At 48.2% G+C, this 13,569-nt stretch overlaps 4 protein-coding genes across 4 annotated transcripts; 2 read left to right on the top strand and 2 right to left on the bottom strand.

Moving 5' to 3' along the window:
- Positions 1–222: 222 nt before the first annotated feature.
- ATNIH1004_005637 (Zn(II)2Cys6 transcription factor) lies at positions 223–1,812 on the top strand (the record flags this gene model as incomplete). Its single annotated transcript, XM_033570287.1, has 4 exons — positions 223–276; positions 351–911; positions 963–1,100; positions 1,159–1,812. The coding sequence occupies 4 exons, from the start codon at positions 223–225 to the stop codon at positions 1,810–1,812; spliced, it is 1,407 nt and encodes a 468-aa protein (XP_033426319.1).
- A 114-nt stretch (positions 1,813–1,926) lies between these two features.
- Positions 1,927–2,898, bottom strand: ATNIH1004_005636 (uncharacterized protein; the record flags this gene model as incomplete). The annotated part of the gene is made up of 3 exons (XM_033570286.1): positions 1,927–2,401; positions 2,507–2,639; positions 2,706–2,898. 3 exons carry the CDS (start codon positions 2,896–2,898, stop codon positions 1,927–1,929), a joined length of 801 nt encoding a protein of 266 aa, XP_033426318.1.
- A 4,492-nt stretch (positions 2,899–7,390) lies between these two features.
- Positions 7,391–8,448, top strand: MIA40 (coiled-coil-helix-coiled-coil-helix domain-containing protein; the record flags this gene model as incomplete). The annotated part of the gene is made up of 3 exons (XM_033570285.1): positions 7,391–7,586; positions 7,752–8,115; positions 8,226–8,448. The coding sequence occupies 3 exons, from the start codon at positions 7,391–7,393 to the stop codon at positions 8,446–8,448; spliced, it is 783 nt and encodes a 260-aa protein (XP_033426317.1).
- A 1,072-nt stretch (positions 8,449–9,520) lies between these two features.
- On the bottom strand, positions 9,521–13,514 carry ATNIH1004_005634 (uncharacterized protein; the record flags this gene model as incomplete). Its single annotated transcript, XM_033570284.1, has 8 exons — positions 9,521–9,630; positions 9,694–9,835; positions 9,894–10,199; positions 10,259–10,537; positions 10,599–10,756; positions 10,816–11,107; positions 11,174–13,296; positions 13,496–13,514. 8 exons carry the CDS (start codon positions 13,512–13,514, stop codon positions 9,521–9,523), a joined length of 3,429 nt encoding a protein of 1,142 aa, XP_033426316.1.
- Between the last annotated feature and the right edge of the window lie 55 nt (positions 13,515–13,569).

Here is a 13,569-nt window from a genome sequence, read left to right as displayed (position 1 = left end):
GTAGTCCAACTAAGGCTTTCGCGATGTCAGTGGGAAGGTGAGCGCCACAGTCCTGGGCACACTGTGGCGTACTGTGGCGTACTGTGGCGTATCTTTTCCATTCCCCTAAGTTCAACGAGATATGTGCTGACTAAGGTCAGTGTCCCGTTGGCCTCGTATACTCGACCTTAGTGGTTGCCATTAGTCGCAGCGCATGGACTATCTCGCTGGGTTTCTCCCAAAATGGGTGTCCCTCGGAGCAGCGGCTGCTCGCTTTGTGTGAAACGCCGAGTAAAGGTTAGTTTCCTCGGATTTGTACATGGCTTCGATCTGGATTTGGTCAGAGTAGCAATTCCTGATGCATGATACAGTGTGACGAGAGGGTTCCTGGATGTGCAAAATGCGAGACCTACGGGAGACCCTGTCCTGGATATGAGCGGGGCTTCAAATTTGTTGCTGCAAAGCTGTATCGTTCCCGACGACGACCAAAGACAGAAGATAGCCCGAACGACGGTGTTGATCCGACTAGTATGGACTGCAATGCAGATATCGTCTCGCAGATTGTGCGTCAGTTGCAAGTCCGGAAGACTGAGCCAATTTCTCTATTATCTGTCGATTCAAATGTGATACAGAGTCTGGATACTGTCATTGAAGAGGTCTCTCGGCCGTTTCATTTAAACTCGGCCTACGTTGTCTCTCGTTGGTTGAAGTTTCTCCCGCTTTTGTACGGACGTAACAGGGCTTTGGATTCGACTATTAAGTGCTTTGTTTCGCATCATATTGGTAGTATCACCCAGAATAAGCAGGCTGTTTTATATGCTAGATCCGCATACGTGGAGGCACTAAGGAGGCTACGAGTGTCTATCGATAATCCACTGGAAGGACTTTCCTCGGAAGTGTTCTGCTCTGTTCTGTTACTGTGCATGTACGAGGTGAGTGTGGAGCCAATGCCTGTTCTCCTGGTTTCTTCTGACTTGATGAAGCTCTTTGCCAAAACAAACGACGCGGACTCGTGGATGACACATGCCAAAGCATTGAGTCAGTTGACTGAAATTCGAGGATGCGATCGCTATGTCGACGAGTTTGACTTTACCCTACTGAAAGCGTCTCGTGGGCTAATTGTACGTACATACTTGGCTCTACCACGGTGATGTGTCCCTAGTAACTGACTCTTACAAGGTCATGTATTCCCTCTTTTCTGGCCGTCCATGCTACCTGGCCTCGAAGGAATGGCATTTTGTGATGAAAGGACACGTCAATACCGGGTTAGAATTCGGATTTGACCGCCTTGTGGAAGATTTCTTTGCCTACTTTACCTTTGCACCGAGTCTCATACATGAGTTCTACAGCTTCAAAGAAGCGGACCCAACCGACCCAGCAACGCAACAGAAGATTTCGAACATCGTGACTCGAGCTCTCATCTTGCTGGATAAGGTGTCTGCATGGTATGAATGTTTCGCCCGGACTGTGCCACTTCCATACGAGGTCCTGTCGTCTACAGGGGATACGGTGTTCCCAGTTGTGCTCGAATATTCAGACGTTAACAGCGGTACTATATTTTGCAGCTACTATTCCTACACGATGCTTCTTCATGAGATCCTGAAAACGTGCGGCCATCCTGGCAACCATGCAGCCATGATCGTCTACTTTCGGGATCTGATTTGTATGTCAGTCGAGTATAATACTCGCGGGATCCTAGGGCCGTATCGAATGGGGTTCTCCCTACGAGCGGTCTATGAAACAGCCGACCCTATAACTATGGAATGGCTTAAGGGTTGGTTAGAGCGGCTTTCCAAAGTTTATGCAGTGGTACATCCGCAAAACTATCGGTAGTCACCGGCTGTATTGGCACTTCGTTCAATGTGTGAAAGCGAAACTTAAATCCATTGCCCAACATTACTATCACTCTACTCCTATGTCCACAATGTGTTGATATACAGTGGATGTTCATGCCGTCAACTCCATCTGAGCTGGCACCGACCAAAACGGCTCTGCCATGGCCCTCGCTGTCAGCAAACACACTATAATGAGAATCTCCATCAACAGCCCCATTCCAACCATGACACTAGTATCCCCAACTGCGGGGTCAAACTTCCGTGGACCAAATTCCGCCAGCAGAAAATAGGCGACCCGAATGACCAGGAATGGCAACGCCACCAGCACCAACACTACACTGCGACGGCCACTCACAGGGAGCACGGCACGATACTGGACGGCCAACCACCCTGCTAGTGCGCAGCCATACGCAAATGTAATGACCAGCACCACGGATCCCACAACCAAGCAGGCATATATATCTGCGGCTGCACCCACCAGCACCAGGACGATGGATATAAAGACGGGAAACCGGAAGAAATGGAGAGCGAAGCGTATCTTCTTGGGATATCTCGAGTTTCCAGGACCGGTACGACCGGATTGACCACTACACGAGAAGATAGATGAGTTGACCAATACAGATAGAACTTTTCCAAAAAAAAAAAAAAAAAAAAAAAACCTCCAGGATAGGACGAATCGCATGACTACTTACCTTCGCAGAAGGACCAAGCTCACCTCAAACAACAGGGGGGAGAGACCAATGCCTTGCAGGATATATTCAGAGACCAACAACGACTTTTCCGGATGGGGATTTGATATCACCATTGCCGAGCCAGCGATTCGAACTGCGACAGCAAAAGTTAGGGAGATATTATTCTGATTCTACACTCTGACGATCTTATCTCACATACGTTGTGCCAGGACACCCAACAGCCCGCACCAGGAATAAAAGAAACAACGAGGCAGGGACTTCCGCATGCCATGGTGCCAGTATCGCCATTCCTGGATATATCTCGTGGCGAATTGAACGACCTGGATAATTGAGAAGATGACAACCTCTGCAATGGCGACCTGGAGTCTGTCCAAGGGGATGGTTGTGGACATGGTGCAAGGATTGGTAGAGGTAATAGTTGTATGTATGTACCGGAGTAATAGAAACAACAATGGACAAGTGAAGAGAACACCCTCCAGATGAGGGTATTTATACCTCCACCATTTGTTTACGACAGAATCTTCTCTCCTGGTGATATACACCGTGGACATAGATCTGATGCCCTGTGGGGCCCATCGCGATAGATGACCATTTTGGGTTTAGTGCTGTAGCCTTGCGAGGGACACTATAGACTATGGGTCCATGATGATTTGATTTGCTTGGAGGAGAAGGAGGTGGGTCGCTTGGGCCGGGTACCATTTAGCAGTTTGCTTCGGAATACGAGTCTCCGGATCTAGCAGACCCTGCGATGAGACTATTCGAAACACCAGCGAACTCAGTGCCTTCAGAACAGGTATTTTATACAATGAATCTTACACGTACACGCCTATTGGAACCGATTGAGGGTCGGGAAGGTGGATAAGGTTTGCTATATCTATATAAACCATCAGAAAGAAGGAAGCGACGGAGAAGGCGAGGAAGCGGATCCATAGGTTAAATGATGAGGAAGCTCTTGAGCTTGAAGAATCAATATATGGATCATGAAGACGGGAAACAGTGGTCGATAACCAAAAATCACGTCTTGCTATAATAGATGGTAGGGTTCCCTTGTACTGTCTGCCTCCGGGACAGCATTACAGCTCAACCGTGAGTAGTAGCCAGTATGATTCACACTGTTCTTACTAATCCAGCAAACTGACAGTGCCGAACCGTTGGTTAGTGAGGGTGGTGTTTGATCGATAACTCCACTACTTTCACAGGATACCCTGGATGTCTAACCTCAACCTCTAGGGTGCTTAATTTAAAGCAAGTCTATAGTTTTCTTCAGTCGTCGGGTTTCACTATCACTGTTGAAGGCTTCTTGATAGTGGAAGGATGGCCTGCCTCCATGTAATCTCTGCCTCAGGGGCTGATATCAAACCTTGCCCATTTCAGCAGGCTTCATCTAGACCACACTGTAGTATGCACCAAATGGATCGAGCACTTGTGAACACTGAAGTGGTCCAACTGATTCAGTTGCCCGCATTTTGGTGTTCTTAAAATGGGCTTTTTCGCAGAACGTGGGAAATGCTGTCTACCTATATGTCCGTGATTGTCTGTAGCCCTGTTTTTCGAGACCTGGCCCAAGCATCAAACCAGCCTTGTCTATGGGTCTTCAGCAAGTATAGCAGGCCCTTCGATGCCGCCGCTTCTGACAACACTCCAACTGATTGAAGCTCGTATATTCCTTAAGCTCTTCATAAGTCACAGCGCGCCGTTCCATTCTGGCGACATTTTATGCTCCTCCTTAACGCATGCTCTAAAGTACCTATCTGGGTAATGCAGCACACTCAGTAAAAACCCATGCTTACGCAAGCCTTAGAAATTACTAATTAATTCCTAGTATGTATGACTTAGACCGTCACTCGTACATACCTCAGAAACTTGTCTGCCTCTAAAAGGACAACACCAATGTCTTCCCTTGAAAGTACCGTAGCGCAGTAAGAGCCCGCTGGACCTCCTATAATAAGAGAAGAGTGAAGTTTGCAGGTATTTCCAAAGCCATCTTTAGGTTCTTATCTTGATGTGAATGCCTGAGATGAGTCACACTTATGTTATCTTAGGTTAGAGCCAGTAGTTCAAAGCATGTCTCTGTAATTATGGTTAATCTTCTTGCAATTAATAATTAATAATAAAGGTAAGGAAAACTTGTGTTTAACTGCATTTCTATTATATTTGAACCTGACGCATCACAATATAGCTTTGTCTTAAGTTCTTGTGACCTTTACAGTCTGCGTAGCTGGAATTACATATATTGAAATGGTGGAGGCGTTACATGTCCCTAAATACAGGCATGGAGGCCTCTGGTATATGTGGCTCGCGGCACTTTAATCCTTGCAGGTTGTTGCCTGGCATTGCCATTTTTGGTATTGTTTGTTTGTACTCTCGATGGACTTAAGAACTGCATCGTATCAGATCTGTTTGGCCCTCTGGGTCAGTTAAGTTTTTTGCTGTGCAGCCAGCTGAATGGACAAAATGGAAACAATACAGGGGTCCTATGAGCGTAGGAATCCTACTCCTCACCAAGCACTCCACGCAAAACACTCTCCTCTTGAGGGAACCTAGACAACAACAGACACACCAGTACCATGTTGAACACCCAAGGTAAACATAATGAAGCAACTCCGAAAATCTTTGCACCCCAACATGCGGACAGCACGTCGGTCCACAGGACAAGCCCGTTTTAGCCAACGAGAAATAGAAGCAAACCCGTATATGATGGATGACGGATGTAAGTGTAGATGCCGGACCGTGCTAGCTTTGTCGGGCGGGTTAATAGGAACGTAAAATTCCGCCCTACGTACCTGAATGCTAGTAGACGGAGAGATCGCTCGTCGTTGGGGGCTGCCAGAAGAGGAGTCAACGGAAATGACCAGGTGAAAAGTTTCGGGTTTAACCTCGATTCAGCTGGGCAAAATGCTCTGGGCCAAGGACAGCGAGTGTTGCATGCGCTAATCTGACGGTACAGGTCATCGCGAAATAGAAGCGCGAAAACATGAGGAACTATGGGATGAGAATCTCCATCAGCATCTTCTGGGATCCTAATAGATCTAAATCTCTGTAACCTTTTGTCTTGCCCCCACATCGTGTTTCAGGACGTTGTTTGGATTTGAATTTGGCGAATAGCAAGTGTAGATACACAAATAGCATGCTAGAATAAGAGAGCATGAGAAAATAGGGTTATATGAGTTGACAGTAGTCATGGCGTTTACTCGGTGCCCTGTTCAATGCCAATCCGTAAGACGCCCAGATGCAACAACCTCTGGGAGAATAGCGCTGATATAATTTTTCCACCGCTGTAGTATGGCATATGGCCACAGGAGATCATTCGACATCCAAAACATCCCGCCTACTACATGGGACTCGCCGATGTTGTTTAGATTAGCTAAGCTGTTGCGTAATGGGGGATGTTGGCCGGGAATCCTGACGAGGGGAATTTCCGCAGCGACTGGAGCAGCCAATTGCCGGATTACCAGCCTACTCGGATGGGGTATTATGTCGACCTTATCCCAGCTGCCTGTACATGGCATTGGCGTACGTTACATAGGAGGTCACAGAATCCATGGGGTGGTCGATCGTATCGGAAGCGGTGGCCCAAGGCCTATGGCAGTTATATGTGATCCTGATATGAGCTTGGATCATAGATACCGCCATATGCGATGCTATGTCGATAGATCTATGCTAGACAGCTCTGGATGTCTATCAACAAAATAATCATCCCCCTACCGCTGGAACAACGCAAGATACGGAGACCCGGCCACAGCAGGGTACTTCTCGTTGTGCCTAGACTTGATAGATAATCTTGTTTTCAACGGTGCCCCAGAGCCTATAGTTCACTGTGGACGTGCTGGCTGTCTCGACGTCCAGATTCTAGACTGCTACCTGGAACACCGAGCGGAAAGCCATTCCAAATTCATCCGGTGATGGAGATGCACTGGCTCTTTGGAGATACACCGACTGACGTGATATAGGATGGCCTCTTTCGCTTGCGCCAACTGAGCAACCTGGACTATTCATAGCGGTCCGCGTGCACGTCCTTATTTCGCCTGCCCCCTTGTCGGTATGCCAGACACACCAGCAGCTATACCGACTGTCTTATTTGCTTGGGCAAACCAGCAATTACAGGGAGCCAGATACACCAACGATTAGGAATTTGGCATGCGACTGCGCCCACAACTGGGTCGGCATACTTCACTCGCTTGGACAGCAGGCAAAACCCCCAAATGACCTACAAATTCTGCTTTCTTCGGAGGAGAAACTGGCCCCATTCCCCCTCTCCAAATCTCAGATCCAGTCCGTAGGTCCACTAAAGGATATCTGAGCACTCTATATGACATGTAAATTTGACTATAGCAACAGACGTGAGTGGTAGGCCTTTGCTAACTATACCTGGCGACGGCTCTGGGTTACGGGACATGTCGATGAAGGTTGTCCTACAGCCTGAACAACATAGCATGTCATATGGGCCGATATTCAGTACATATTTGCCATACTAAGACTTCAAAAGTGCCTGAGATGTCCGTGTAGGATATGCGTTGAAATCGGGGTATTAGTGCTCCATTTTTATGAATGACGTGAAGGGTCTTTCAATATCAGCAGTATAGGCTATGTTATTATTCTGGACTGTCCAGTAACTTGTACTCCTTCAATACTTTGACGCTGCAGCCTGCGAGAGTTGGATTGAGTAGAGTCCAGAGACTGAGTATTTACTTTAAATCAGATGGCCCACGTGACCGCATCTCCCCAAAAGGTATCTGGACGCCTCAGGCACCCAATCGCGATCTCCGCCTCTCATCCCGGTTTGGACCGGTCCTGATTCTCGTTCTTCGTCGTCTCGCTCTCCATTGCGGTTTGGCCCCCTCCTTCCCTCTCTTCTCTTCCCTTCTTTTTCCCTCCAGTCCTACCATGTTCCGTCCTGCATCCAGAGTGCTTCTCCGCGCTCCGGCCGCAACCCGTGGCCCGGCAAGCAGACGATTGATAAGCAGCGCTCCCGCCGAGCCCAAGTCGAGGAGTTGGAAGAACACCGCTGTCCGGTTAGGGTTGGCTGTTGGTGCTGTATACTACTATAACACGAGCAGTGTGTTTGCGGAGCGGCCTTCATGTATGTGGATCTTGTCCGGGATGAGGAAGAAAGAAAACGAAAAACTCGTCGGTGTCAGTCCTGATTGTCCGGGACCATTGAGTTTTTTTTACCCCCTCTTCCTTATCCTGAATTCCATTCACAGTGAACCAGGATTGATAAAGAAATACTAACTGAATCCTCCAGTCTCCCTCCGTGACCAGACCACCACCCCCGAAAACACCACCTCTCTAACCCTCGACTCCATCAAGCCCAAGATCCGCGAACAAAGGGAATCCTCGAAACCCACTCCCCCGCCTCAATCTGATGCGCAAGTCATAGCAACGGAGCTGCCCACCTCCGAGGGTGCTCAGAAATCGCCCCAGGAACTGGAGGAAGAAGCGGGTCAGGAAGCCGCCTTTAACCCCGAAACTGGCGAGATTAACTGGGACTGCCCATGTCTGGGCGGAATGGCGCATGGGCCATGCGGAGAGGAATTCAAGGCGGCATTCAGTTGCTTCGTGTATTCGACTGAGGAGCCGAAGGGAATAGATTGCATTGAGAAGTTCAAGTGAGTTATCAGAAGTTCTATACCGCCCCCACCCTAAATACTGCATGACAGTGCATGGAACGGGCACAGGAAGATAGGCGAACTAACTGATTGTGTTTAAATGTGAACAGGGGCATGCAAGATTGCTTCCGCCAGTATCCTGATGTCTATGGTGCCGAGTTGGAAGATGACGAGGAGGCTGCTCCTCCCACCAGTGAAGGCCAGGCCGTGGTTCCCGCCGCGGAGACAAAGACCATCGCTACTGAGACGGCTGAATTGTCCGAAAGTGAGGAGTTGAACCCTAAGGCATCGCACGATACGGAAAGCCAGAACGGCGAAAAGACGGAGAAATAGATGAAAGGTTTGAAAGTCAGAAATCAACCTTCAGTTCAAGTGAATGTTGGGGAAAAGGGACAAGAAGCAAAAAAGACCAAAATAAAAGCATAACTCATGATAGATCTAAGTTTTTTTATACTTTGCGTCAAATCAACATCACTAGGAGGGAGACTGGGAGCTGAGTCTGTATTTTATTATATTCTTCTCCCTTTCTGGTTATCAATCTCCCCTCTTGATTTGATTGATTTTCCTGTTTTCCTCCTTTTTTCCCCGGCCTCACTCTCATCCAAGTAACTCATGTCACTTCTACCTTTCTTTTGTTTCTTCTGGTCTTTTTAATGCGATTCCAAGCTCCAGCATACATTCCCACTTTTGCTTCTGGTGTTGTTTTCTTTTCCTTTACAATGTAACTTACTGTACTTGTATGTTGCGTCAAAATGCTCGAGGCGAGATAGAAATAGAATTGTTCTTTAATTTTTCGTTTTTCTTTTCTTTTTGATGACCCTTAAGAAAGAAAAAGTATCATAAAGATCAAAATCATGGCATTACTATCTATGAAGCAACAAACTGGCATAAAGATGGCTCGAGTAGCGATCCCAAAATGCTAGATCGGTACTACCATCAATGCTCAAATCTTATCCCACCCAGCCTACATCCTTTGCTCGCCTAACTCTATGACGGAAGTAATTATGTGTGGCCAGAAGCATTGACTCCGCGACTTATCTCTTTCTTTTTTGTTTTCTTCTGTCCACCCACCCTCCATAGATGAAACCGTGCGTTTATTCCTACGAAACGTAGAATTGAGCCCGGTTCATTTTGAGACGCATAATCATGTCATAGGACGCGTCGAAAGATCGTAACCCATCGATAAGTAGATAAGTGCTTGCGCTCTTTTATTTGGCTTCATGGATATGGGCATGCGATGCCATGTCATTCTCCAGAGTCGTGGCGTCTCCATGACTCGATAGTGAGCGAGTGTATGGTGAGAACGCGACGGCGATGGAAACTCGTGAGAGCTCTCGCAAACATGGATCGAGAAAGATACCGATATAGTATCTTATCACTGTGTGCAACTCGATTCTGACCTTTTTTACCAATTGACGTCGCTAAGCTGGAGTTTCCGGGAGCGAAACGCTGTACGGTTGGCGGCCGACTTGTCCATTTTGGCATCGCGATGAGGCGTCCGTTTCTCGGCAGTCGCTGGAAAGCCCATTAGATCATAAACTACATGTAGATACGTGAGTTTCGACAAGGTCCTCTCACCTTCGGCATTGTCCGTATCAGTTGACATTTCATAGTTCAGAACAAGACTCTTGATTCGCTTTTGCTCCTCACGATCGGCCTGCTGCTGACTTCTCATGGCAACGGCGAGGCTGGAATCAGATGGAAGATCGATCGTACGGGTCTTCCAAACGTTAGTATGTGATTATTTTCACATAACTATTTCAATGGCAAAAACACACCTGTTGTTTGTTCCCCTTCTTGGTCATCAAGGAGAATGCCATGGTCCTCGGCGGTACTTGAGATCCGCCTGCAGCATTCTCGGGGGTCGTAGGCTCTCGGGCACTGCGCTTCATAGGTAGAGGTATATCGACCACACCCTTGCGCTCAAATCTTCTGGAGTCCATGCTCTCTGCCATCATCTTCTCGAACTCACGATCAAACTCGGCTTCTGCTTGCGGGTCGCGTTCCTCTTCTTGCCGAGTAACGAAGATCTGCTCGTCTTCGGACTCACTGTCGCCGTCTTGCTCGGCATTTGGCCCAGACGCCTGTCAAAATTATCGTTGGCATACCATAACCGTTTTTCGAATTACCCGGTGCAACTCACCTCCGCCTCGTCACTCGACTCCTGTTCTTCCTCCACATCTGGAATTGCATCTTCCTCTAAACCTTCATCAGATGAGCTACTTTCGGCATCATCTTCATCCTGCTCCACGGGCCTCTCGGAGTCCTGTGTCTTGTAGTTCTGAGCCACCGCCTCGCTGAATATGCTGGTAGCTTCTTGCAGGTCAGTCACTAGTTTCCACTGAGGACGAGTCATCGTGAAAGTATCCTGAACGAGAAAGTCGACGTCCATTGGCAGCGGATCTTTTGTAAGCATATAGTACTATGGAATGCATCAGTATTAGGTCGTTCATTAAAAGAAAATGCGTATGAATAGGCAATACCTGGAAGAAAGTCAAAAAGAAATCTAGCTTTTTCTTTGCAGATCCTCGGTCAAAGCAGTGCCCACAAGTATCCAGCAGTGTGCAAACTAAGCGAATTCGGAAGAAGTCGTCCGGCAAGTCCAGAACGCTGAGTTTGCCCGGAACCGGTGTTCCACCTTCTATATAACACCTGTGAGTAAATCGGGTCTTGGACACCTTGGGCACTGATCCAACTCACCATGGCCGAACGTAACAATGCGGTACAAGGTATCGAAAATCACGGGCGAATCAACCATTTTGTAGTTATATAGCTCTCCCAGATACTTGACTTCGGCGACGCGCTTCTGGTTGAACTTGAAATCGTTCTGCTCAAGACCAAGCGTTATCTGCTCGAGAATGTTGTCCACAATGCCAATCACAAAGTCCTGGTGGTATCTGTAGAGAGCGCTAATCAGAATTGCCAGAAGGTGGATATTGCCGTATTTGACTTTCACCGGCTTGCTGAAGACACGCTCCAAGATATCGACCACCTTACAGACTCGGACGTTAGACTCGCTCTAGGATTTGATAATATTAAGATACATGATGATCCTTACCTCCTGTTCTTCCCAGTGAAGTTTGCGGATTGATTTCAAAACCTTGGTATAGTTGCGCTTGTTCATATCCATGTAGAGCAATCTTCGGATGTAAGACTCCATCGGCGTGCGTTCCTTCTGTTGAATGGCCGGCCGAGGCGGCGGATCAACATAGTATACGGCATTCTCAATAATCATTCGTTCTTGCTGACCAAGGTGTTGTACAGCTTTCTTTCGCCCCAGAGTCTCCAAGAACGAGGCCATCCTTGGGGAGGTATCAGGGTTGCGAAGCAAATATCGGCCACAATTTTCCAAAAGGTGTCCGATAATTTCAATATTCATTCGCGAAAAGTCATCGAGAGAAACCTTGAAGCAGTGGAAGATGATATGTTCCGGGACCACACCGAATTTGGTCAACTCCGCAAGATAGCGAACATTACCCATCCGGACCTGGCCCAGAAACTCCTTCGACTTACGGCGTTGAAGACTTCGAAACTCTTCGTCGAGATACGTTATTAAACCTTGTGGAATATCCGGTAGATACTGCCCTAAGGTTGCGACCAGACGAGAATATAATGGTAGGAGATCGATACGGCCCTTAGGAACATCCGAGACTGCTTTGATGAGTCGGTTCCTCGACGCTTTTGAGTTGAGAAAGCAGAAGTCTAGCGCCAGTTGATCGACATGGTCCTTCGTTTGCAGTTCAGGTAACTTGGCCAAAAGCGCGTCCACCTGGGCTCCAACGGTCCTGCTAGCGATAGCCGTGGATTGATCATCTGCTTCAGCATTGGCTTTCTCTTCAGACAACAGAGCTTGACCGGTCGTTTCCTGCTTCTCTGCGCCTGAATCAGTGCCAGTCTCGCCATCTGCCCTTTTTTTTGCTGTTTCGTCTAATTCAGTCTTTTTCTTCTTGCCGTCCTCCAATAGTACAGCCGGAACTTTGCCTTTAAGGTCAACCAGATTCTCGTAAAAACGCCTTTCCTCTTCATCTTCCCAAATTCCGGCACCTTCGCCCTGGCCTCGCAAATATTCAGACGTCTTCACAAGGCCTATTCCGCCGCTAGATGCAGGGTCAGCTGCCTCTTGTTCAGCTAAAGCCGGCATCTCAGCCCCTAAACCCTCGCAGAGGACTTGTGTGTTCGTGACCAGTTTGTCCAACGACTTTGTCTGCTTCTCAAAATTGGCCTGTCGGTCTTCGAAGATCTCGCCACTTTTAACGTAAGCCTCAGCATTGCGACGATTCTGCGCGGCCAACGCTCTCTGATCACGAACTACATGTGCCTTGACATCCTCCAAGTACCGGTTGAGAATACTTTTGAAGCGCTGTTGGATCTTCTCCGGAGCAAGAGGAGGATCATTCTCACCCGCCGCGGCGTCCTCGATATCCTCCCTACCACTTGCAGCCTCCGTAGTGGTTCCGGATGAGGTTGCTCCATCAGCTTCGACAGTCTTCCTTCCTTCTTCGACAGACTTGACCCCAAGAACGTCCCAGCTAAAGTTCTTCACAAATAAAACCGCAAGTGGCAAATTGGTATGGTCACGATCGTGTCCAAGGAGATCCTTCAACACCTCCAACGGAAATGGTTCCGCCTCCTTGTCATTGTCCTTGGCAGTAGATGGCGCTTTGGCCTTGGACAAACCATCCGGCGTCTTGCTACCGATTCCATCTTTACCCTTTGCGCCCAAATCCTCTGGCCGCTCGATGTCATCCAAAGTTCTTAGAACTCCTACGAGCCAGAGCTCTGTGGCCACCCTCAGTAGAACCCTATGTCGGGAAAGCCGTTCCTTCTCTTCACGCTCGCGCACTTCCTGACTGAGGGCCTTCAGTTGTCCCTTGTCCGGTGTGCTGAGACCCCGACCCACTAGCCATCCGATCTGCCTCGTAAATTCCGCTGGTCCAAACCGTTGATGCAGTGCGCTGGTAATCTCAACCCCAGCGGCGATCTCGCCGGGTGATTTGAGTTTGCAAAGCCCTTCGTAACACGCAGATATGATCTCGGAGAGATATTTGTGGAGCGACAGAGTGCGAATATCGGCTAGAAAGGTTTGTTGGGCGGAGGCATTAATTCCCGTACGAAGACGCTTGATGAAGGCGGTATTTTTTTTCAACGCTGAATCGAGAGAATTGCCAACCGGGAAAATATCTGTTCCAGGCAATCAGGCAGTTAGAACGAGATATTGAGGGGTAGGACGCGAAACAACAGGCAATAGGAAATTATTACCACTTTCGCCAGCCCAAGCTCTCTCATTTAGATCGCGAAGCTCCCCTATAGTCAAAAAAAAAACAGGGCCGTTAGAAGCAACCCCTACAGAGAAGAGATGAGTTAGAATCGGCGAACGTACGCTTCCTTTGGCGTTCCATCTCCTACGACCGTTTCAGGAATCCCGCCGGCGTAGCTGTCCTGGGGTCCTTGCAA

The sequence above is a fragment of the Aspergillus tanneri genome, assembly GCF_003426965.1.
Source record: "Aspergillus tanneri strain NIH1004 chromosome Unknown AapTan_4_pilon_pilon_pilon, whole genome shotgun sequence".
Lineage (NCBI taxonomy): Eukaryota > Fungi > Ascomycota > Eurotiomycetes > Eurotiales > Aspergillaceae > Aspergillus > Aspergillus tanneri.
Note: the sequence above shows the minus strand (reverse complement) of the source record. Positions and strands in the feature narration are given on the sequence as shown.